The sequence below is a fragment of the Mustela erminea genome, chromosome 8, assembly GCF_009829155.1.
Source record: "Mustela erminea isolate mMusErm1 chromosome 8, mMusErm1.Pri, whole genome shotgun sequence".
In the NCBI taxonomy this organism is placed as follows: Eukaryota; Metazoa; Chordata; class Mammalia; order Carnivora; family Mustelidae; genus Mustela; species Mustela erminea.
The window spans coordinates 20761626-20787804 of NC_045621.1; the positions used below are offsets into that span (position 1 = coordinate 20761626).

A 26179-nucleotide genomic window follows, 5' to 3' on the forward strand; every position below is an offset into this window, starting at 1 on the left:
GTATATCAAAACCAGGCATGTTTCCTGTATGTTAATTTAAAAATAAAATTTATAAAGGAAGAAAAAAGAGAGAAGGGAGAACAGTTACAAAATAAGAGATTTAAGAGACCAAAAAAAAAAAAAAAAATGCAATTTGTGGACCTTGTTTGGATCCTGATTTGAGCAAACCAACTAGAAGAGGCATTCTTTATACAACCAAGAAAACTTTAATGTCAATTTGGAAGTGTAAGTTAAATTTGTTTTTAAATTGTGATGATGGACTTGTGGTTATTTTAAAAAATCATCATTTAGATATGTATTCTGAGAAATACACGTATGGTGAAATAAGATTAAGCTGGGATTTGCTTTAAAATAATTGAGAAAAACAAGTGGGGGAGATACATTGGCAAATGTTGAAGCTAGTGGTTCATGTTATGATCTTTACTATTTTTGAATACGTTTGAAGTTTTCTGCAATTTTTCTTAGAAATGGGAAATGAGATTTCAAAAACAGAGTAGAACTTCCTTTCCACATTTATTATAAAGCAGTAGATATGATTGGTTTCCATCTCAATGTCAAATCTTTCCAGTGACTCTAAATAAATAAATGCTGTGTGTGCCAAAAATAATACTGACCCAAGGAAAAAAAAGCCTCCTAGAAATCTTACACCTTGAGCAATAAACTCCTAAAATTACTAGATTAGTAAAGATTTGCAGCTAGATTTTAAAATAGCATATTAAGACAGTCTCTTTTATATATTACCATTTTCAATGACTCCATCAAAGAAATAAAGAGTGAAAATTTTAGAGCAATAATTATGATTCTAAAAACCTCAGCTAAAAAACAAAATTACTCAGGCTTTTTGATTCTCATTAATTATTTACACAGTGTAGCTCTCTTGCTGTGTTGGTCCAGTCTGTTCTTTTGAGCATTATTATTATTTATCATTTCTTGAGCACTTAGCACAGCGTGATAGACATGAGGACAAATTCCCTCCCTAGGGGACAACAATCAAAGTCACACAAGCAAAACACAAAGATTAGCTATTTAAGAAATGAAAACGAAATCAAAGTTTAGGAAACACATTCTGAATCCCTCCCCACTTTTTTTTTTTTTTTGCTTTCAGCTTTAAGCCCATGATACAACACATGCCTCTTTAGGGTCCCCAAAGAAGAGAGAAGTTGGCAAGACAAAATAAATAAATCTAGGAGGTAGAAAACATCCTAGACACTATGCCAAGGAAATATCCTATCTTAGAAATCCTTTCACTCTCTGCGATCTATAAATTACCGAAACCTATTCCTAGCTCTAGTGGACTGTAATAGCTTTATGTGTGTATGATTTAGGTCTTCCCAGCAGACTTTTCTTTTCCTTTGCTTTTGATAAAACTACTCTCGCTTCAGGAACTGCCTCCCCCTGTCTGTGTATTCCTGATGAGATTGTCAATCATAATGCACCTTTCCTCTACCTTATAATGACATTGTGCTGAAGGCTGTAGGCCCAGAGAAGCCCAAGGTCATTTTAACAGACTGTGCAATGAAATTTCTCTACAGGGTCCATTAAACCTATTTGCAAAAAAAAAAAAAAAAAAAAAAATAGTAATAATAATAGAAAAAGGAACAAAATACATGGTTACGGTTTAAGTGCTTGCTAAGCCCCAAATCAAGCCTCTGGGACCCTCTTTCCTATGGTTCTTTAGATTGTTGAACTACTCCACAATCCTTTTATCTTTATTTTTGGCCAGTGGGGAGGAGGAGGTAGAGAATCTTCAGCAGGCTCCGTGCCCAGCGTGGATTGGGGACTCAGTCTCATGACCCTGACAGAGGTCATGACCTGAGCCAAAATCGAGAGTTGGGCACTTAACTGACTGAGCCACCCTACTGCCCCCCAACAATCCTTTTAAGCTGGCACACACAAGTTTGTGCTCACAATAGTACGAATAAACTTTTCTTTTGTCATTTGCACCTGAAAGAATCCTGAGACATTAAAAGAACTTGCCCAAGGTCCAAGGGCTCCTGTGAAGTAGAGTCATTATTCAAATCCAGGACTGTCCCTCTCCATCCATATAGTAGGCTTTTCCTACTATGCCAATGTACTTTTTATGTGTATGCTCCCAAAATAAAGTTTCTGTAAGACTGAGAAAGGAAGGAAAAGGGGCTGAGAGGCTCCGGGTCAGTCAGTTTAATCCTATATTGGTTTCCTGGTAATGGGGGGAGATGAAAACCACGAATACTGTAATCTAATGGAAATTTATTTTAAACCCATTTTGCACGGACAAGAACTCCAGGTGGCAATCATACAAACTTCTACCCAAGAGCAAATCAAAGGTGCAGAATTCTAGGAAAGAACGACATCAAGGTATTTTCTTTTCCCTCTGCTCTACCCAGTTGTAATGGTTGCATTTAAAAAATAGTGTTTAATACCAACAGCACCAAATAAAATGTTTACGTTTTCGAAGTTTATATCTCTATTTGTTTCCTTTAAAAGTATCTTTATTCATTGTTTCATGGATGACATGGCTTGTTTTTGGCTAATACTTTTAAGTATCAAATCAAATGTTTTCTCACTTTCCCATCTCATTCACTTTAAAAAAAATTTTTTTTAAGATTTATTTATTTATTTGACAGAGAGAGATCACAAGTAGGCAGAGAAGCAGGCAGAGAGGGGAGAAGCAGGCTTGCCACTGAGCAGAGAACCTGATGTGGGGCTCGATCCCAGGACCCTGAGACCAGGGCCAGAGCCAAAGGTAGAGGCTTAACCCACTAAGCCGCCCAGGCGCCCCTAAAGATCTTATTTTTAAGTAATCTCCATACCCAACATGGGGCTTAAACTCACAGCCCCAAAAGCAAGGGTTGTATGGTCTGTGGAGTGCACCAGCCAGCCAAGTGCTCCCTCATTTTCCATTTTAAATGATTAGTTTATTATTGTATGTATCATGACTTGAAATTTTCTTGTTTATTGATGTACTTCCTCCTTTATTTGTTGCAACTTATTTGTTTATGCACTTATTAGCCATCATATTTTTCAGTTTGGCTTACAGAAGACACAAAGTATTTGCTAGTTTTTTAATGAACCACTGTTCCAAAATAAAAGTCACTGTTTCGATACCTATAAAGTATAGCAATATATTGAAACTAAAGGATGACGAGTTGGTTTGTGTTTGCCTATAAATGAAACTGGGATGAAATCTGCTGAAATCCCAGGTGGTAAATGGGAGAAGTGACCACATTCTCTAGTTGGGTGGGGCTGGGCAAATGCTCAGCTTGAGTCCTAGCAGTTCCAAGGCAGCAAGGCAGAAAGATACTGCTTCTACAAAGGCTACTAGTACTTCATTCATCAGGGACCCTGCAGAAGCTTTTGTTTGAAGAAATGATGCCACTGCTTAAAAACAGGGTTAGTTAGGATAGGGTGGTAGAAAGCATTTACACTGTATATTTATCCTTCCCTTTCAAGTCAATGTGCTGTAACTATTATTAATGTTACTATAAACAGTAATAGTAACATAACTCTTGATCCCCCAATTTGAAAGCAATTATGCTTTTTTAGAATTTCAGGGAGAACCAAAAACCAAGGTTTCTAGAGTCAGAAGATGGTTGCCTTTTAGCTATGTAAAAAATGAAAAGTTAAACCTTATGCTGGAGAATTTCAGAATCTTCGAATTCAAAGTTTTTCCTACTACTGTATTAATTTCATATTTGATTTCTCTTCCTATAGAGAGAGCATATAAAAACATGTTTAGCATTTCCTCCCTTGCCAGGTTGCATTTCATCTTGAGTAGATTTAAAACCAGATTATTTGTAATAGGATTCCAGGATGTGGGCAGACATCTACTTGTCATGGATGATATCTCTTGCAATCAGCTCCTTCATTATCTCGTTGGTACCACCATAGATTGTCTGAACTCGGGCATCCACATAGGCTCTAAATAAATCAGAAGATGACTGAATGAGTAAAGAAAAGACATTGGAAATGACAAGTTTTGTCTTATCAACTCATAACTATTAGTTACTTTAAAGTGTTTATTTAATGAAATCCAAATAACAAAGTTCTTTATAAATTCCTTTTTTTGTTCACTACGTCATTCAACCTAGGTTTGTATAATTAGAAAAGTCTATTAAGATACTGATCATCTGTATAGCTTTGTTTTAGTTTGCTTGATGAGATTATAATTTCAAAATAACATTTATTTGTATGCTTCATTTGATTTAATTTTGTAAAACTTAGCCCATATAATAGCATTCTAAAAAAGGCTATGTCAGGTTTAGAATGGACAGAATGTCTTAATTTCTTGTTATCTTTAATGTTCCCTTAAAAAAGTTGAAATCTACTGGTTTTATAAGAAACAAAAGAGAAGAAAAGAATGTATCTATTTCCTAATATCTCTTTAGATTCCCACCACCAAGGCTGCATCAGGAGTATAAATTGATGCTTTAGAAAAGATTACTTCCCACAAAGTTAACAAGTAACTTATTTTCTGGAAATGGTTAATAGTCACTCACTCCAGTAATGTATGAGATTAAAATACTGAGTGCCCAAGTCTACTGCCACAAAAAAAAAAAAAAAAAGAAAAGAAAAAAAGAGGAAAAAAGAAAAAATGTTATGAGGAATTCACTTTTAATGGGAATGATAGCAACCATGATACTGTATACTTGTTTCTACCTATTCTCATCTCATTTTATCCTCCGACTTTATCCTCTCATATCCTTTAACCTTTATACTGGCATCGGGGAGGATAAATATTACTATAGTTTTGCACGTAAAGGAACTGTGGTACAGAGCAGTTATACATGTACTAATTAATGGCTGCTATTTATTGGTCACATAACATAATTGGCAGGCTGGAATGAGAATGTAGGTATCTTGCCACTGTGGCAAGTATCTTTTTTATTATTTCACAATATTTTCATTGGTCTGGGCATGCAGGACTAGTTATAAGCTTTGGACTTTCCTAGTAGACAAATTCAATGGCATTTTTTTTTTCAAGCATAGAATTCTTTTGTTCTTATTTATTTAAAAAATAAAGAGAGAGAGAGAGCAAGCAAGAGCATGGTGGGGTGCAGAAGGAGTGTGAGAAGAAGGTTCTCCCCTCAGAGCAGGGAGCCTGAGGCAGGGCTCCATCCTAGGACCCCCGGATCCTAGGACCTGAGTCCAAGGCAGCCACTTAACCGATGAAGTCACCCAGGCGTCCTTGTTTTTTGTTTTTAATTTAACACCTGAGACAAACTAAATGTGCCAGTTCTCTAGGAACATGACCAATTCTGGACTCTCTTTATCATGGTACCTTGCAAACAGTGAGCACTCCGTAAATATTTACTGATTTAGTATATTAGAAAGGAATTTTAGAGTCTCAATACCTACTTTTTGATGAAACTTGAAATATGAAGACATTTGCATTTTCAAATATATTTTTTCTTTTGAACAGCTTCCATGGTTGCCCACAAAACCCAGCACTTGCATGTAGAGAGCCTACCTAGCATTTCAGCCTACTTCAGCAATGTTTTTAGAAATTTTCAGACTGGGCTTTTTTTTTTTTTTCCACATTAAGGAAGTTCCAATGGAGTAAGGTAAAGACAGAGATCAGTAGACCTTTTATAGATTACTAATTAAATTGAGTCATCAACTAAAATTAACAGAGAAGGGCAGCAGAAGGAATGTTTCACCACACAGGGATGAAGCTCTGTATCTCAGGCTATTCTCCCCAGCAGTGCAGAGGAGTCTTGAAATGACTAGCTCAACATGCCTCACTTCTCACAGACCCCAAGCCTAATGAGTAAGACTGAAACAAGTTCACATGCTTACGACCAGTTATTTAAAAATAAACAAATTAAAAAAGTGACAAAACAAAAAAGCAAAACAAACAACCCCAAACAAAACTCAAAACACATACACATACACACATGAATAAAACAGCTTAATCCAAGGATATAAGAAACACAATTAGAATGATTTTTTCCCCTCAAATCAAAGTCTGTGCCCTGCAACCACATACTGCCTAATGTGTCTAATCAGCTTTTTGATATTATCTACTGTTCTTTCTTCCTAACTTATGAAAAGTTCTTTCCTCATGTCTTTGGGGAAGAGAAATAGCAGTCTAGTTTAAAAGTTCATACTATCTTTGAACTAACAAACCAGCCAAGAAAGGGATTAGTATTCCTAAAAGGAAATATAAGTCTCTCAAATTGAAACCAGGCATTTCAAGTAAGCCATCAAGCTACAGTATTTGCTTGCTACTGACCTGAAGGAATGGCCTCTGAAAAAACAGAGAGCAAGACTTACTCTGCACTCTGATCATGGGCCATGTGGATGGGGGACTCGTCTTCACCTCATATGCCCTCTTTGGAACCTGAACTAGACTAGACAAACACTGAGAGAATATGTGTCTACATTTCCAGCAGAAGTTGTAATGGCACAGTCAAGTAGAAGAATATAGATATGCATTATGGTCTTACTTTCTTACCATGGGGAATATTGTGAATAAGATGCATTAATAGTGTGAGTAAAACATGAAAATGCACAAAAAAATTCCAATGATGATTTAATTTGTGCTAGCAGAACTCAGTGTTTATTTCTGATTTCATGACTATACAAAGATAAAAAAATAAATCTGCTTTTGATTAAGGCTCATTTGAAATAGTTCTGGAAGGATATACCAAAATCCAAGTCCAGGGATTAACAAAAAAAAATTTGTGTCTATATCTAGATCAAGATATAGACATACATATACATATATATAAGAGTGTATATATATGAGTGTATGTGTATATGTATTCCTATGATTTAGCTACTTCATATCTACATTCTTGGGAATGTAGAAAAGAAAAGCATTGCTGATGCTGAGTTTTTATAAAAGGTCATAAATTATACATACCCTGTGATTAAAGCTTCTGAACTGCCCCAATAGCTACAGAAAATTAGTAGATTATATCAACGCTGGAGCTTCTGTTCTTAATGTAACTTAACTAAAATGTTTAATTTTCCTTATTAAAGACCATAAGTATATCAAATGTTTTCAATTATGTTTGCCAAAACAATAAATTTGAAAGTCAGTCTGAATACTAGTTTGATAGTTTTCCTCTTCAGATAGTCTGTATTTAGATTAAAATTAGAAGAGAAAAAGGTTTTAGAAGCCCATAGCATTCACATTCTCAGATCCAGAACTCAACTGGACTTCTTTCCAGTTTCAGTTATAAAATGTCCTTGAGGGCACCTGGGTGGCTCAGTGGGTTGAGCCCCTGTCTTCCGCTCAGGTCATGATCTTGAGGGTCCTGGTATCGAGTCCCACGTCAGGCTCTCTGCTCGGCGGGGAGCCTGCTTCCCTCTCTCTCCCTCTCTTTCTCTGCCTGCCTCTCTGCCTGCTTGTGATCTCTCTCTGTCAAATAAATAAATAAATAAATAAAATTAAAAAAAAAAAAGAAAAAAGGAAATGTCCTTGAGAAAGTTTTATAAACTGAAAATTTTGCTAAATAAGAGCAAATTTTCTAGAGCAAAATGAATAATCAAATATTTAAGATATGAAAACTTAAGCCTTTTCATATTTTTTTTTTCTTAAGTGCCAATTTTTTTTTAGTTCTAAAAAGTTATATTTTAGGGATGCCTGGATGGTTCAGCAGTTGAATATCTCACTCTTGGTTTCAGCTCAGGTCATGATCTCAGGGTCATGAGATCAAGCCCAGTATCTGGCTCATGCTAACTTGAGATTCTCTCTTTCTCTGTCCCTGCCCTGCCATTTGTGTGTGTGTGAGAGAGAGAGAGAGAGAGAGAATGAGAACACGTGAACACTAAAATAAATAAGTAAAATCTTTAAAAAACAAAATGAAAATAAAAAGTGGTATTTTAAAAGAAGACATAAATAACTGACAGGTATATGAAAAAATGCTCACTGTCACCAATCATCAGGCAAACGCAAATCAAAACCACAGTGAGATATCACCTCACACCTGTGAGGATGGCTATTAACAAAACAACAAAGGAAAACAGGTGTTTAAAAGAATGTGGAGAAATTGGAACTCTGCACACTGTTGGAGGGAATACAAAATGGGGCAGCTACTGTGGAAAACAGTATGGAGGCTCCTCAAAGAATTAAATAGAACTACCGGGACACCTGGGTGGCTCAGTTCGTAAAGTAGCTCCCTTCAGCTCAGGTTGTGATTCCAGGACCCTGGGATCAAGTCCCACATCCAGCTCCTGGCTCAGCACACAGCTTGCTTCTCCCTCCCACTCTGCCTGCTGCTCTACCTGCTTGTATTCTCTCTCTCTGTTAAATGAATAAATAAAAACCTTTAAAAATTTCTTAAAAAAAAAAAGAACTACCATATGATTTTTTAAAAATCCCACTTCTGGGTATTTATTGCAAAGAATTGAAATCAGGCCCTCCAAGTGATATTAGCATTCACATGTTCATTGCAGTATTATTCACAATAGCCAAGATGTGGAAACAACCTAATGTCTATGCACAGATGAATGCATAAAGAAAATGGAATGGAATAGTATTTAACCTTAAACCGGAAGGAAATTCTACAATAGGCGACAACTTGGATGGACTTGAACATTCTGTAAAGTGAATTAAGCCAGTCACAGAGAGACAGATACTATGTGATTCCACCTCTATGAGGTATCTAAAATAGCCAAATTCATAGAATCACAGAAGAATGATGGTTGCCAGGAACAAAAGAAGGGGATAATGGGGAGTTATTAATCAATGGGCTTAAAGTTTCAGCTGAGCAAGATGAGTAGGCTTCAGAGGTCTGTAGTGCCATGCTGTACTATAGTTACCTGTTCGGTATAGAGCACTTAAAAATTTGTGAAGAGGGTAGATCCGATGTTAAATATTCTTACCACAGGAAACTAAAATAATTAATAGTCAATGCAAATTAAAGGAAGAATAATAATCTATTTTCTACCTGTTACATCAGTATAAGTTTTTTTTTTTTTTTTTAAAGATTTTATTTATTTATTTGTCAGAGAGAGAGAGAGAGCAAGAGCGAGCACAGGCAGAGTGGCAGGCAGAGTCAGAGGGAGAAGCAGGCTCCCTGCGGAGCAAGGAGCCCAATGTGGGACTCGATCCCAGGACGCTGGGATCATGACCTGAGCCGAAGGCAGCCGCTTAACCAACTGAGCCACCCAGGCGTCCCACATCAGCATAAGTTTTAAAAAACAATGACATTCACAGTTTAGGAAGATAAGCTGTCCTCAAACTTTTTTTCATTTGGGTATGAGTTGCAACTAACTAGAGAAAATAATCTGGCAATGTATTAAAATTAAAAATATGTATACTTTTGAACTAGCAATACTACTTTTGGAATTCTGTCCTGTTGTAATTAAAAACACATGTATCTAAGACTAATGTTTAAAGGTGTTCTGTTGCAGCATTTATTGTCATAGTAAAAGAGTCAAAATAACCTGTATAATTATAGTTAACCAATAAAATACAGTATCATTCGACCATAAAGAAAGTGATATTAATCCTTCTGTATAATGATCCAAATAAAGCCATACTTTACAATTCTGTGTGCTTTCTTTAAAAAAGATAAAATCCTAGTAGCAAGCTGATAACATGAAGCTGTTTCATCTGCTTGAACACACTCTGTAGTGAGATGACAAACACAAAGATTTTACATCTTTTTCCTCTACACTCAGTGTAGAAAGTACAGTAAAGAAATTTTCCTTTTTCTTTACATCATACTCACTTTGCAATTGGGTACTCCCACATGTATCCCCAACCTCCATGGAGCTGGACACAGTCATAAGCCACATGGTTTTGTAACTCAGATGCCCTAGATGACCGAAATAAAAAGCAAAATAGGAACATTTGAAATGGATTTTCACAAAGTGCTTCACAATCAGGAAAACAAATTATTTATGGCTGTTTAAATACATACATTTATCAAACAATTACAATTAGACGTATTAGCCAACCAGAGAAGATTGACATAAATTATGTATGAAATAAAACTCTGGACAATTTTCACATAATGAATACTTTGTTCACCAATTAGTTCTGGCTGGGTTTTTGGTAAGGCTAGAAATAAATGTGGAACACATAGACTATTAGGTTTTGGCTACTTTAGGCCTGAAAAGGACAAAGTAAAAACCTGATTTTGGTCTAATTAATTTAGATTCTTTGTCTGATCCAAGTAACTAAATAGTTATACAGCCCCTCTATTTCATTTTGCCTTGTAATATGTCTTTTTCTCCAAAGACATCAATTCTACCTGAAGGTTACAATTCTGAATTTACAATTCTGAATTTATTTTATTCTGAAGGTTACAATATTGAATTTCAGTAACTGTGAAAAAATTTTTTAGGGATTTTCAGAAATAAGCTGAAAGTAAAAGTAAAAACCTAAGTGTGAAGACTACTATTAAGGTACACACCATCATATAGGAAACTTGTTAAAGATTATTTGGGTATTATTATTCCCAAAGTATATGAAATACTTGAGAAATATTCTTGATCTATCATAATAATTTTAACTACCATTAAAATTCATAAGGTAACTGATGGAGATTTTATTCATCTTAAGATAAAAACATAAGTTCAAAATGTTTTTCAACGTATTTTCTTTATTTTTTTCCTCTTAAAGTAATGCCTGCCTACAACATGGGACTTGAACTCATGACCCTGAGATCAAGAGTCACATGCTCTACTGACTGAGCCAGACAAGAGCTCCATCTATTTTTCAATAGTGGAAAACATAAAGTAAAAGTAAGCATAACCACATTTTCTCATTTAAAGTAATTTTTAACTCAAGTCACAGGACAGGTGAGGATGTTCCTAATATAAGAGCAGCAATATAATGATTAACAGGTAGGGCTCAGGGGGGCAGCCATGTTTGGAATTCTATACATTTTTGTATTTGGTAAGTATTTTAGTGAAATATTTACGGGGTTATAACTAGTTGCTTCCTCTGCTTCAATGTGAAGTAACAGTATGTCTTTAAACTTAGTGTTTTCAAAGATCAGTAAGGTCAATAGCTGCCTGAATATCTCCTTTTCTAAAATTATCTAAAAATATTTTACACTTTTTTCAACTGGTCAAAGAACTTGCTATAAATGTAAATGTCCAATGTCTCCCCCAACGTACAAGTTCCTAGTAATTTCACATCAACTTCAACCTGGCAGTTTTATTATTTTGGAATTATTACATAAAGAGCTATCCTGCATATTTCCTCATTCTATTTCTGATTGAACTGAACACAAGTTAATGAATAATGACAGGAATTTTTTTCTAGTTATTTTTGGGCTAATGAGATGTGGGAATGTTTGTTTTTAAAACAGGAAACCAAACCCATTTCCAGAATCTGATTTAAACTATGTTCTTGCATCCTAAAATACAAGGAGTCTCTTTTCAATTAACTCATCTTTATTTACTTATTTATTTTTCAATTCATCTTTAATAGCAGTGAAAAGTCTTTCCAAGACTTATAGGACATTTTCCCTTTCATTTAATAGAGAATGTGCAACATTTGATGGGATAATCAATTTTTTGGAAATTTTTCTTAGATCTAGACAACACTTTAGGGAAATGCAATCCAATCTACTCATTTCACAGATATCAAAATGTTGATCCAGAAAGAATTAAATTTAATTACAGTTACTTAATGAAAGAATTGGGATTCAAGCTCAGGATTCTAAGTCTTACTATTCTTGTTTGGTCTCATTACGGGCCACTTGTCAGATAATTTGAAATTAAACTCGTACTTGAATGAACTAATCAGTCATCCTTCTTCAGTATCTTAATATCTTATTTTCAATAGCAAGCTAAAAGTTAAATCAACTTGAGTAATTTTTAGCACATTATATATAGGCTTAATGGGACCTTCCAGTATATTTTTTTTAAGTTGGTTCTTATTGTTAGTTTTTATTTTCACAGCCTTCTTCTTTTAAGACCCTCAAGGCTGAGTTTAAAGTTGGAAGAATTCCATAACAGTCTGTGCAAACACCACGTTTTAATTATTGAAGCATGCATACCAATATTTCGCCATGGAGGCAGAGGCAGAATCCAGACGTTTCTTTTCATGCAGCTGGAGACAGCTGTCCACAAAAGCTCTGGTTACACAAATTTGTGTTTTTAATTCTGCTAGCTTATGTTGTACTGTCTTGAGTTTGAAGGAAATGAGAGGAAAAAAATTGAGCATAAAAAAGAGCATATTTATAGTCACCTAGCATATCAAAAATTATATAATAGAAGATCTTTAGAGCAAAACAAAAGTGGAATTACCAGTTCTTTTTCTTCCTCCCAAAGAGGCATGTTAAACTAAATAGCTTAAATTTAAAACACACTATATTCATTGCTAGAAAAACCTTTACTAAAAGAGGAAAAAAGAGATAAATACATAAACAATATCTCATGTTTTAGATTTAAAATTTAGACCATTTAGGGAAACTGCTTGAAAAACAGCATGGCTTTAATAGGTGAGCACCATCTGGTGGTATAGTCCTTTAATACAGCTGTTGAAAACACCCATTTTCCTCCAGAATCTAAATCCACGAAGAATTCGTGTTTTTCTTCTTTTTTATAAAGAATTTGTCTCTATTAATGAAATTAAGTATACACATTATTCTGCTTCTTTGTCTTGGAATAAAATAATAAAGTGACAAGCTGGAAGGACAATGCTAAAAATATTTATTAGACATTATTTTATATTGCAAAGTATTTAATCTGCATCTACAGAATGTAGAATAAAAGCATCAGAGCATGCAAAGAGATCAAAGTCCAGTAGCCTCCAACTTCTTCCACATCTTTCCACTATGTATATATCTCTATGGATATCCCTACATATAGCTAGTTTCTAACTTGAACTGAATGGTCTGGAATGGCCAATGTGATATATTATACTTTCTCCTGCTGGACACAGACAACCTATAGTAGCCTTTGAAGTCATTCTCTCTGTTCCCAAGTGTTTTTGACTGCTTTTACTTCAATCAAATTGTCTTTATTCCAGATTCTTGGCTCTCATACTTTGAATTCTGAGTTCACATCTGGTCTCCTTGGTGCACCAACTCTTGAACTTCCTTCAGGAAACTGGCTTGGATTTGACATATTAGCCTTCCACTTTGGGTAACCCCCTGAAATACACCCCATTCAAGTTGACCTCTTAGGTTCAAGGCCCAGCTATGGTCAGCTGGCTCTGTCTTCCTTGTGGAAATTCAGATAGAACAGAGTTTTGATCATTCTATAGAATTAATGAGTGAGATCTTTGCTGTGACTATTAAAAGGCATGGAAGTTAGTGATAGAGGTGGCGCAGTTAAACTCAAACTAGAAATTAATGTGCCCTACCTATGCACTGGTAAGTTCAAAGCCATGACTGAGTCCCCAGAAGGAAGGCTTTAGGGACTAGATTCTCAAGAGAATGTTGGTTCTGCCACTCCTACTGGCTACGGCAATTCTCAAACTACAAAAGCGAGCCTTTTAGCATCATAGTGATGGGGACAATTGGGGTACTTTCTATTTCCAGAAAAGAGTAGAAAAGGAACATAATTAAGACCCAGGACCAGGCAAGATCTGAGTGTCAGGAGGAACAGGCACTACGAGGAAGAGATTCCTCAGAGGTGTATCAACGGAACTACCGTTCCAATGAAAAACCCAACTGACTGCCTTTCCCTTGGCCTTACTCCACCCTATTCTAGAAACAGACAATATGACTGGCACCTAATGGTTCCAAAACCAAGCAGTAGGAAGGTTGGCATCACACTCTTCCCACCTCAGTATCCTGGCTTCTGATTCAGAACATGCTGGGTCACATCAAAACCTTCTTCCCCTCTCACTCTTTCCCTTACGTTGTTTATCTCCCTTTCTATTCATGTATATTTAATTACACCAAACCTCTACCGTCTAATCAACACAAAGTTTCCTACTTCCACACCACACATCCAAGACTACTCACAGAAAACTTAAAGATGGAAGAAATGAAAAAAAGTGGGGGAAAAAATGTTCTATACATTGAAAACAGATGAGTATATATTCCCTCTAAGCCTATTCCTGGTTTAGTTCAATGACACTTATTTTCAATGGAAAATAAGCAAGAATCTGACAATTCTTTTTTTTTCTTTTTAAATTTATTTTTATTTGAGAGAGAGAGAATGCATGTGCTCATGCAGGGGTAAGGGACAGAGGGACAGGGAAAGAATCCCAAGCAGACTCGCTACTGTGAGCAGAGCCCAATGTGGGGCTTGATCCCACTGACCCTGAGATCATGACCCAAGCCAAAATAAAAAATCAGAGGCCCAAGTGACTGAGCCTCACAGGTACCCTGACAATCTGACAATTCTTAAGATACTTTTGCTCTTTCCCCACTGTAATGGCACACTTGAGAATTTATGCTCTATTTACAATGTGAGAGAATCAGGATCTCTAAGCCCAATTCCCCACCTGAGAGCTATTTCTCTAGGAATGCTGGGAGCTTCCAGAAGCTGAAGTTAAATTTCAGATCAGGATGTGCTCATTTAGAACTCTTGCTTTAATACATTTAGTGAAGTCCACAGTTTGGAAGAAATGAATGCCTCCAAGAATACATAATTTACTCTCTGGGGGACAAAGAGATTAAATACTTGTATATTCTTGGCATCACATTGTCCTGGCTCTTCATTGCAGACATTGCCTCAGGCTTTCAGAAATTATTCTGTAATGGGTGGTGGCTAATAACTATACCACGCATTATTCGCAAGGTGCTTCTTGTAATTGATCAACACACTTGTAGCAGTATTTTCAAGCATTCATTAATAATTGCTAATAGATAATAGTGCAGCTAGCATTTAAAAAGAAAATCCTCAAAACTTAATGAGTAAATCAGAGTATCTTTCAGAGTTCTGAACGACATAACCCTTTGAATCATAGAATTATGGAACCTGGAATACACTTTGGAGAGGTTACCTAGGCCATATTCCATTTACAAAACACAGAGTATGAATGAAAGGAAATGAAAATCCTATAATTGCCACTGAAGTATGATAGGTCTCCATCCTAAAAAGAATATGATTTTTTGGTGGAATATAGCTAAATGGCAGAGAGGCCCCAATGTTCAAAATTCAAGAATAACATAGAGAAAATAAGGAAACTGAATAGTTAAATGATCATAAGATGACACTTGGCTAGGTATAATATGATGTTTAAAGGTCTTCTATTTCATTTTAATAACTAGAACAATAGTGTACCCGGCTCCAGGATAGGAGCTATAGGCAATATATTAGTTGTTCATCTTCTTTGAATACATTCCAAGACTGAGCACAAAAATATTATTCAAAGATACTTATTTCAATAAAACAGAAAGATTAGACGAAATATCTCAGAAATCTGGGAGGTGCCTGGGTGACTTGGTCGTTAAGCATCTGCCTTTGGCTCAGGTCACGATCCCAGGGCTTGGGGATCGAGCCCGGCACAAGGCTGCTTGCTCAACTGGGGTCTGCTTCTCTCCCTCAAACTCCCCCTGCTTGTGTTCCCTCTCCCACTGTCTCTCTGTCTCTGTCAAATAAATAAATGAAATCTTAAAGAAAAGAAATGTCTCAGAAATCTAAGAACATACACATATTTACTTAGAAAACCATACTACAGGTAGTCCTAGTATACTGGTGGAAGTGATGCTACTGCCATCTAGTGACATTTTGGTAAACTACCTTTGAAAGGAGGCAATAAAATCCTTTTCAAATCCTTTTAAAAAGATTGAAACGATCTTTATTTTTTTTTATCAAAATATATGTATTTATTTAGCATATATATTAATAAAATACATATATTAGAAACTTTGTTTTTTTCTATGGGAAAATATTATGCCAATTTCCTATTCCTTCAAGGTCCAATGTCAAATCAGACAACATTCTGAATTACAGACAATCTGGGTAATATCATAGTCATCTTTGTCGTAATTTAATATGAGTTCTATAAAAGGAGATGTAGATTTCCAAGGAGATGGAAATAATTTGGTTCACTTTGAATTTTTTAATTCTTAAAAATATTTTATTTTATGTTGGAGAGAGAGAGGGAGAGCACAAACAGGGGGAGCAGCCGGCAGAGAGAGAAGCAGGTTCCCCGCTGAGCAAGGAGTCTGATGTGGGGCTCTATCCCAGGACCCCAGGACCATGATCGGAGCCGAAGGCAGATGCTTAACTGACTGTGCCACCCAGACATCCCTATTTTTTGAATTTTTAAAAAAGATTTATTTATTTCAGAGAGAGAGAGAGCGTGTGTACAGGGTGGGGAGGGCCAGAGAGAGAGGGGGAGTCTTAAGCAAGCTCTGTGCTCAGCACGGAGCCTGACGCAGGGCTTGAGCTCAAGATCCTGAGCTGAAATCCAGAATCAAATACTTAACCAACTATGCCCTCCCAGGCTCCACAAGGTTCACTTTTTATAGTAACCATAACAGGGCTAAAGGCATGAAATTGGTGGTGGCTGGATTTCAGAAGCAAAAGCTATTACAGACATACCTTATTTTCTTGCTCTTTGCTTTACTGCACTTTGTAGAAGTTGCATTTTTTTTTTTTTTAACAAATTGGAGGTCTGTGGTGACCTGTGTTGAGAAAGTCTATCTGTGCCATTTTTTCCAACAGCATTTGCTCATTTGGTGTCTTTGTGTCATATTTTGGTAATTCTCACAATATTTCCAACTTTCTTATTATCACTATATTTGTTATGGTAATCAGCGATCTTTGGTATTACTATTCTTCTTGTTTGGAGGCACCACGAACCACGCCCATAAAAGATGGTAAGCTTAATCGATAAATGTGTGTTCTGATTGCTCCACTGACCAGTCCTTCCCCTATCTCTGTCCCTCTCCCTATTCCCAGAGATACAAAAGTACTGAAATGAGACCCACTAATAACCCTACAATGGCCTCTAAAATCCAACTGAAAGGAGGAGTCACATGCCTCTCATTTTAAATCAAAAGCTAGAAATGATTAAACTTCCTGAGGAAGGTATGAAAAAAGCCAAGCCAGGCAGAAAGTTATATTACTTGTGCCAGTTAGCCAAGCTGTGAATGCAAAGGAAAAGTTCTTGAAGGAAATTAAAAGTGCTCCTCCAGTGAACATGTGAATGATTTAAAAAAAAAAAAAAAAAAGTAAACAGCCTTTTTGCTGATATAGAGAAAGTTTTATGGTCTGGATAGATTATCAAACCATCCACGACATTTCCTTACACCAAAACCTAATCCAGAGCAAGGCCCTAACTCTCCTTAATTCTATGAAAACTGAGAAAGGTAAGGAATCTGAAGAAGTCTGAAGTTGGCAGAGGTTGATTCATGAAGTTTAAGGAAAGAAGCCATCTCCGTAACATAGACTGGTAAGTGGAATTGGCCAGTGCTGATGCAGTAGCTATAGCAGGTTACCCGGAAATTCCAGCTAAGGTCATTAAGAAAGGTGGCCACACTACACAAGAGATTTTCAATGCAGATGAACCAGCCTTATATTGCAAGAAGATGCCATCTACAACCTTCATGGCTAGAAAAGAGAAGTCAACGCCTGGCTTCCAACTTCAAAGGACAGGCTGACTTTCCTGGTAGGGGCTAATGCAGCTGGTGACTTTAAGTTGAAGCCAGTGCTCACTGGCCATTCTGAAAATCCTAGGGACCTTAAGAATTATGCTAGACCTACTCTGCCTGTGTTCTAGAACTGGAACAACAAAGCCTGGATAAAATCTCATCTTTGTACAACATGGTTGATTTTATTGAATATGTTAAGCCTACTGTTGAACTCAGAAGAAAAAAATTCCTTTCAAATATTACTGCTTATTGACAACGTACCTGATCACCCAAATTCTGACTGAGATGCACAATGAGATTCATGTGGTTTTCATGCTTATTAATACAACATCCATTCTGCAGCCCATGGATTAAGGAGAAATTCTGACTTTCAAGTTGTGTTATTTAAGGAATACATTTCATAAAGCTGTAGCTGCCATAGACAGTGATTTCCTCTGCTGGATCTGGGCAAAGTAAAGTGAAAACCCTCTCCAAAGAATCCACCACTCCAAAGGTCATTAAGAACATTCAAGAATCATAGGAAGAGGCTGAAATATCAACATGAGTGGGAGTTTTTGAAGAAGTTGATTCCAATCTTCCTGGATGACTTTGAAGGATTCAGGACTTCAGTGGACAAAGTGACTGTGGATGTGGTGGGAACAGCAAGAGAACTAGAATCAGAAGTGGAGCCTGAAGATAGGACTGCACTGGCGCTATCCTACAATAAACCTTAACAGATGAGGAGTTGCTTCTTACGGATGAAAGAAAAAAGTGGTTGTTCTGGAGATGGAATCTACTGGTAAAGATGCCGAGAAGACTGTGGAAATGACAACAAAAGATACAGATTTTTACATAAACTTAGTTGATAAAACAGCAGCAGGGTTTGAGAGGACTGCTTACAATTTTGAAAGAAGTTCTGCTGTGGGTAAAATGTAGGCAAAAAGTATTATTTGCTACAGAGAAATCGTTCGTAAAAGGAAGAGTCCATTGATGTGGCAAAGTTAATTGTCTTTTAAAAAAATTATTATTTTTTTTTATTATTGTTATTAACATATAATGTATTATTTGTTTCAGGGGTACCGGTCTGTGATTCATCAGTCTTACACAATGCACAGCGCTCACAACACATATAGTTCATTGTTGTCTTAAAAAAAGGCATAGCCTTCAGCAGCTACCACCCTGACCAGTCAGCAGCCATCAACACTGAGGCAAGACCCTCCATCAGCAAAGAGATTACCACTTGCTGAAGGCTACATGATGGCTAGCATTTTTAGCAATATATATTTTTAAAGATTTTATTTATGTATTTGACAGAGAGAGCGAGCGGGTGTGAGAGAACACAAGCAGGAGGAATGGCAGGCAGAGGGAGAAGCAGGCTCCCCCCTGAGCAGGGAGCCTGATGTGGGACTCGATCTCAGGGCCCGGGGATCATGATCTGAGCCAAAGACAGCTTAACTAACTGAGCCACCCAGGCACCCCAATGAAGTATTTTTTAATAAAGGTATGCACACCTTTTTTTTTTTTTAAGATTTATTTATTTATTTGAGAGAGAGAGAGAGAGAGAGAGAGGGAGAGAGCGCATATGCAGGGGGAAGGAGCAGAGGGCGAGGGAGAAAGAGTCTTAAGCAGACTCCACACTGAGCCTAGAACCCCACACGGGGTTAGATCTCATGACCCTAAGATCAGACCTTAGCCAAAACCAAGAGTCAGATGCTTAACTAACTGACTGTGCCACCCAGCTGTCCCGCACGTAGTACACCTTTTAGACATGATGCTATTGCACACTTAATAGACATAGTATAGTGTAAAGATATGCACTGGGAAACCAAAAACTTCATTAGGCTTGCTTAATTGCAATATCCTGGAACAGAACTGGCAGTATTTTCTAGGTATGCCTATAAAGTACTTTGGGTAGAGTTCAGAAAGTCACAGAGTAATATTTCACATTGGGAGGAATCCATAATATGTATTTTTAGAATCATACCTATCATATTATATTTCAGTATACAACCTTTACAAGGCAGTCAGTACATATTTGTTCAGAGAAACAAAAAGGAATAAATTATGTATATCACTATTTCTCAAAGGGAGATTATTGGCATTTTGAGTGAGACAATTAGTTGCTCTCCAAATCTATCTCTGAATTACAGGACATTTAACAATACTGGCCTCCAAAATATCAAATACCAAACACCATCCTCCCCTTGGCTGTGTACTCTACTTCCTGACAGTTCTAAATGCCTGTGGGAAGAGGACAAACACTAAGAATCACTGCAATGTGTGAATTAATGATACATAAATGAAAAGGAATATAAAATATAAAATCCTTACTTTAAAGGAAATCACAATTTAGGCAAGTCAAACCATACCATTTTAATAAGTTGTTTTCTAAAGTGTCTCATTTTAGATTCAGATTCAGACCAACTATTCTTAGATCTGTTATGTCAATAAGAAAGAATATAAAGAAGTGTTTTCAGAATGGAAAAAGTTGACTTTTTTCTTTTCTCAGATCAAGTGAAGATTTTATTTATTTATTTGAGAAAGAGTGAAAGCGATCAGAGGCAGAGAAAGAAGCAGACTCACAGCTGAGCGGGACAGCCCAATGTGGGGCTAGATCCAAGAACCCTGGGATCATGACCTGAGCCGAAGGCAGATGCTTAACCAACTGAGCCACCCAGGCACCCTGGAAAATGTTCACTTGATAAACACACAGGTAGCAAATAATTCTCAAAATGGCCTGAGGTAGGTCCAGACCAGGAGCCAGAATTTGATGAAAAGGTTCCCTTCACTGGAACAGAATGGAGGAAGACACTTGGTAAGGGAAAAATAGTAAACTTTAGGGAGTGTTTACTTTGCCAGGCAATATTCTGAGCACTCTGGGTGAACCATCTAATCCTCACAGCAATTCTACAAGACAGGTTACAGATATTTTTCACATTTTGCAAATAAGAAAATGCTTTGGAGAGTGAACATACAACCTGACGAGACCACAGAGATCCAAGTAGTTGAGCCTAGGACTTAATCACGCCTGAAGTCAATTTCTGTAATGCTGGTCCTAAAAGCCTACCAGTGTTTCATTTTTGCCTTGCCCTTTACAAAGCCCATCATCTAATAGGTCATTCCACTTCAAATTCTTTAAGTAGATTTTCAATTCCAGATTTTTTGCTGATAAAATGTTCAATCAATTTTATGACTTCCTTGTTTATAAACTGTTCATTTAAGAAGAAACTAGGGTCTAATATTTGATTGGCATGGTCAGTGATTATGGGCACCATATGTTGAGTTCTTTGGCAAATACCTTTAACTTCCTTGCAAAATGCAGCCTTAAACAATCATCCACCTACTCTGTGCTTGATCCTGGATAACTAAACCCTTCTAGTAAATCTAATACACAAAGAAGCAGAAGGTACCACTAACAACCCATGATCATTAACCTCACCAGAGTCCTCAACACTGCCAGCAGCCTTACTATATTTTTCAAGTTAGTTCAGTCTCTCAGTTTGAAGGGGTATTTCAAATCTTCCTCTCCATGGACACTTCCATGCCCCATTTACTCAGCTGATCTTCAAGAACTGAGTTGCCCTATATTACTTAAGGGAAATGAAAGCCTTCATAAAAGAGCTTTTTTGATCTTCTACCAACAGAGGTAAGTATCTGAATGAACCCCTACCTGTCCTTTCTATCAATGGAGGAAACATCTCTGCTGTGGGGGTGGGAAGGCTTGTCTTTCCATGTGCTTTGGCATCCACATCCTAATACTTTCTCAAATATCAGACCCAATTGATTATCCTCTTCATATCTACAATCTTTCTCTCTTAACTAAATCCTTTCTCTAGGTATTAAAATGCGCTTCCAGCATTTTCAACATAATAATAACAAAAACTTAATAATCTCCAAATATGTCACTTGATCCCCAAATTCTGCACCCCCCATTCTCTTCTTACTCCCTAATAACCATCCTTCTTTTAACTACCATTCACAACCGAACTCAGGAAAGAGTTGTCTGCTATGAGTATCTTTACGTCCTCATTTCCATTTATTCTTCTACCCACTCTGGTCTGGCAACATTGCACTCCAGTCCATTAATGGCTCCTAAGAAATAACTTCCCTACCACTATGTCCAGTGGACAGTCTTTTTAAATTAATTATTATTTTTAATTTAAATTCAATTAACATAGAATATATTATTTGTTTCACGGGTACAGGTCTGTGATTCATCTGTCTTATAGAATACCCAGTGCTCATTACAACACATATCCTCCCCAATGTCCATCACCCAGTGACACCATCCCTCCATGCCCCCCGCCAGCAGCCCTCCCTTTGTTTCCTATGATTAAGCATCTCTTATGGTTTGTCTCCCTCTCTACTTTCATCTTCTTTCATTTTTTCCTCGCATCCCCTATGATCCTCTGCCTTATTTCTTAAATTCCACATTATCAGTGAGATCATATGATAATTATTTCTCTGATTTATTTATTTCACTTAGCATAGTACCCTCTAGTCCCACCCATGTCATTGCAAATGGCAAGATCTCATCTTTTTGATGGCTGGATAGTATTCCTGTGTGTGTGTGTGTGTGTGTGTGTGTGTGTATCACATTCATTCCACTATCTGTCTATCACATCTTTATCCATTCATCTTCCAATGGGTACTCTTGACCTTCATCTTAGTTTCCCTCTAAGTGTCATTGGCCCCACTCCTGCTTACTTGAAATCTTTCCTCTTAGCTTCTGGAACACTACTTGCTTAATTTGCTTTTTTCTTTCTAGCCATTCATTCTCTGTTGTCTTTGCAGGTTCATCTCCTCCTACTCTACCTGTAAATCCTATATTTTTCACAGGACTCGGTCCTAGAACCTCTTCTTGTCTTATTCTCTACTTTTTCCCTCAACAGCCTCACCCACCTCCATGGATTCTAATACTACCGCTATGAGAATTACTCCATATTTATATTTAGATTCATGTCACTTAATACTAAACTATGATGACAAGCTTACCTGCATTTGTGCAACTGTTTTCCCAAAAATTTTTCTTTCTTTAACGTAAGTCCTGGTTTCTTCAAACATGAATTCACAGGCTGAAACTGCTAAGTCAGCAATCACTAGCCTTTCCTAGAACCCAAAATTAGGTCTTAAGCATCATTCTAATTCCACAAGTGATTTTCACATGATTTCAATGATAATAAATCTCATAGTATTTATGAAACTCCTAAAAATTAATCTCTTACTTCTACAAGAAAATGCTCCCACAGAGATTTATCAGAATATTTTGACATCTCCATAATAATTCTCTAAAACAAATCCTTTATTTTTATAAATGACTGTACTTACTATCTATAGATATATACATAATTTATTTCATTCCTTCTCATCACTCATCAATGAGAAGAGAAATATGAAATTGTTGATTTTTATTGATCTCTGCACATTAATGTCCTAATTGGTCTGTGAAAATCAACATCTCAAAGGGTACAGGTTAAATTCTGTCTATTAGTGCAAAAGTATCCACAGCCAGTTTAAATCCACCTTGCTGGTGATTTCTTTATTCTATTTCTATGGCAGTGTTTCTAGCCTTGTCCCCAATTTCATGTTTAGCCCAGGCTGAGGCAGTTAGTAGGCATATGCACCTATGCTCATATGCTAGTATGTGAGACTCAGTGACGCTCAGCTAGCACACACCAAAAACACAGAGGTGAGGGCTGACCTTATGGGGTATGAACTCAACAACTTTCTCCTTTGATTCTCAGGTATTACAAAAAATCCTGCCAAATGTTTTGGCTGACCATTCCTTATAAGGAGCTAAGAATTCTTGACTTGTAGTTAAGAAGCTAAAAGCATTCGAAGAGGGTATCATAGTCATGAAATACATAATCTCCCCACTCACCTATAAGCTTTGATCGGATATCCGAGTTTAGTTATTTACTTACCTAGCCTACAAAACTCAAGTGTTTTTTGTTGTTGTTGTTTTTTACAACTTTAAGCTATACTCAAATGACTGACTATATCATAAGTTTTATATATGTGAATTTCCATAGTTCTATGTTATAGCATTTGACTTCATTATCTAATCAAAAGATGGAATCTTTAATAATTCTGACCATTGGAAGCTCTTTCATGAGGTAATAGAAGCCTTTATTCTCTTCTCCAATTAGGGCACTAGCTGGCAACCGGACATCTTCAAAGAATAATTCTGCAGTATCCTAAAGGATCACAAAATTAAGAACAGAATTATTTCACTCAAGTCTCCCAAAAAACCAATGAGGTAATGATTATTTTCATTTAAGAAAACAAAAAGAAGAACAAAAACTGGAAGTCAAGTTGGAGTGGTTAATATTGCGATGTGGTAAACCAGGTATACAAACCCAGATTCACCAGATTCCAAAAACTGGTGGCTTTCTCACAACATACTGTCATTCTAGCTCCAATCTTGTCCAGTTCTAGATGTACCAAGAGCTAAAGGTTTCTAATGCAAAGTAAAACATGTTTTTCTTTTTTGATGATGAAAAAACTACCAGATAATTACCAAATAATAAAAAAATATTTTCTCCTCTTATTTCATAAATTTTCTTCAATCAGTTTAGTGGGTCTATCAACATACAATTAATTTTCCCATTAATGAAACAGATATTCAAAATACCTTGATTCACTTCTGCTGCTGAATAACAGAAAGAGATACAGTTAGATAAATGGAATAAATCTCTCTTAACATTTCTGAAAAGTATATTTTAGTATATTTTGCATAAGAAGATATGATTTGATATACATACATCAAAATTATAGAACTACAGAGTTCTATTAAGTCATAATGGAATAAGCTCAATTATTTATAATTAATAATTTATAGTATGACTTACCTGGGCTTTTTGTCCCATTTTTTGTAGCTTTTTTCCCTTGATAAATCCTTTCATTCCATTTTCCACCAGAAAAAGGCTAATGCCATGGGCAGGAGAGAGAGCCTCACGATTGGTGACTGCCACTACAATCACAATGTCACTCAGCCACCCATTGGAGATGAATACCTGCAAACCCCAAATATACTGTGATGTTCCACAATGTATCAGATCCATGTATAAGTTATGATTGGAAGAAAGTATATTTAAAAAAAAAAGAAAGTATATTCAAGAAGACTAAATCAGACAAGACACACTTTATGCCTCTCTTTGTACACTAGCCAAGGATCTGCAGTGTTAAAACCTATAGAAGGTTATTAAAGAGCACAAGGAAAACAACCCAATGCTTCAAAGAATGAACCCAGTGCATTTTCATTCTACAACTAATACTGTAAATAACAATGAACAGAGCTTATTATGTCCTTTCCAAATTAAAACAGAATCATCTATAAAAATGATAAAATGACAAACTTTATTTATTTGAGAGAGAGAGAATGAGACAGGAAGAGCACAAGACAGGTGAGGGGCACAGAGTGAAACAGACCCCCACTGAACAGGGACACCCCAGTCCTGCCTCCCCCAATGTGGAACTCAATCCTAGGACTCTAGGATCATGACCTCAGCTGAAGGCAGTCGCTTAACCAACTGAGCTACCCTGGTGCCCGATAAACTGTATTTTAGAAAGAAGCTGCAGATGAGAAAAGGGAATCTGTTTTAAATGACACTGTACTATTAAAGAACAATTATATTCTAAAATCCACAGTGCTATACATACAAATAATGGGAAATAAGCTACTGACATGAGCCTTGTCTACACGATAGCAAGTGAAGGGGGACATGGTTATATGTTGACACAATAATCAAAGACCCTCTTTGTACATCTCTCTGTATAAGGACATCCTTGGGGGAAGGGACTATTTCCTACTCATATACTTACCATTAGTGCCTAGAATAGCATTTGGCATACAGAAGGCCTTCAAGGATATTTGTTGACTAAATGAGAAAAATGTATTCCTGAAAATAAATTCTATATATCATGGCAAAACTACTTTTTCTACAGTGTTGCTCCATTACACCACTTGTTCAAAAACCTTTCAGGTCTCCCAGTATCATATCTTTTTAAGATAATAATGGCCATCTGTGTAGTTGCCACAGCTGAATTGCCCACAGTGCCTTTTTTTGTTTTGATTAGTGCCTGTATGCTCTAAATCGAGGCCTCAGACATATACCAACAGACATTACTATACATAAAGACAAACAATGGAATGAAAGGAAAGAAGGAACTGTTTACAGGGCAAAACTGTTCACTTAATGCTGATTTCAATTTGGTAAAATTGAATGGAGTTCTTCAACAGTTTTGCTTGGCCATAATTGTGGAAAAGTGTTAATAGATTCTGAACCATTTCTGCAACAGTCTGACAGAATATAAGTATTTCCACCATGACTGATCTCCTTTTCTTATAAAATTATAACAGAATTCTCTCTGTAAGAAAGGCTTTCTCAATTTCTTTCCTAATCATAACAGTCAAAATTTTTAATAGGGCTGGTGGTATCCCTAATGAGTACCATCATTTTTTATTTTTTTATTTTCATATTTTATTTTCTGGTATAACAGAAATTGTAGATATCATTATATTAAAATTGTCATTGTAGATGTTATATAGATAGTGTACTGTGATAAAGAAAAGGAAAAAAATAATCCTCCATGAGTCCATCATACAAATAGCATTATGAATTTCCTTTCTGGTCTTTTTTCTTTTAACATAGTTAAAATTTATAGGCATTTTCACTTAAATGTTAATATGATCTCTTCACTTAATGTAATTATTTTCTATACCATTAAAAACTTCGTATTGATGCTTT

The 26179-nt window shown here is 36.3% G+C and overlaps 1 protein-coding gene across 1 annotated transcript in view; it reads right to left on the reverse strand.

Annotated features, from left to right (window-relative positions):
• Positions 1-3068: 3068 nt before the first annotated feature.
• ACADL (acyl-CoA dehydrogenase long chain) overlaps positions 3069-26179 on the reverse strand; it is a 39056-nt gene continuing 15945 nt past the window's right edge. Inside the window, exons 6-11 of the mRNA XM_032354668.1 lie at positions 24281-24445; positions 23525-23626; positions 22425-22538; positions 11949-12076; positions 9666-9752; positions 3069-3900 (exon numbers count right to left, since the gene is read on the reverse strand). Of these exons, the coding sequence (XP_032210559.1) occupies positions 3807-3900; positions 9666-9752; positions 11949-12076; positions 22425-22538; positions 23525-23626; positions 24281-24445 (690 nt within the window). The 3' untranslated portion in view covers positions 3069-3806. The remainder of the gene's footprint in view (positions 3901-9665; positions 9753-11948; positions 12077-22424; positions 22539-23524; positions 23627-24280; positions 24446-26179) is intronic.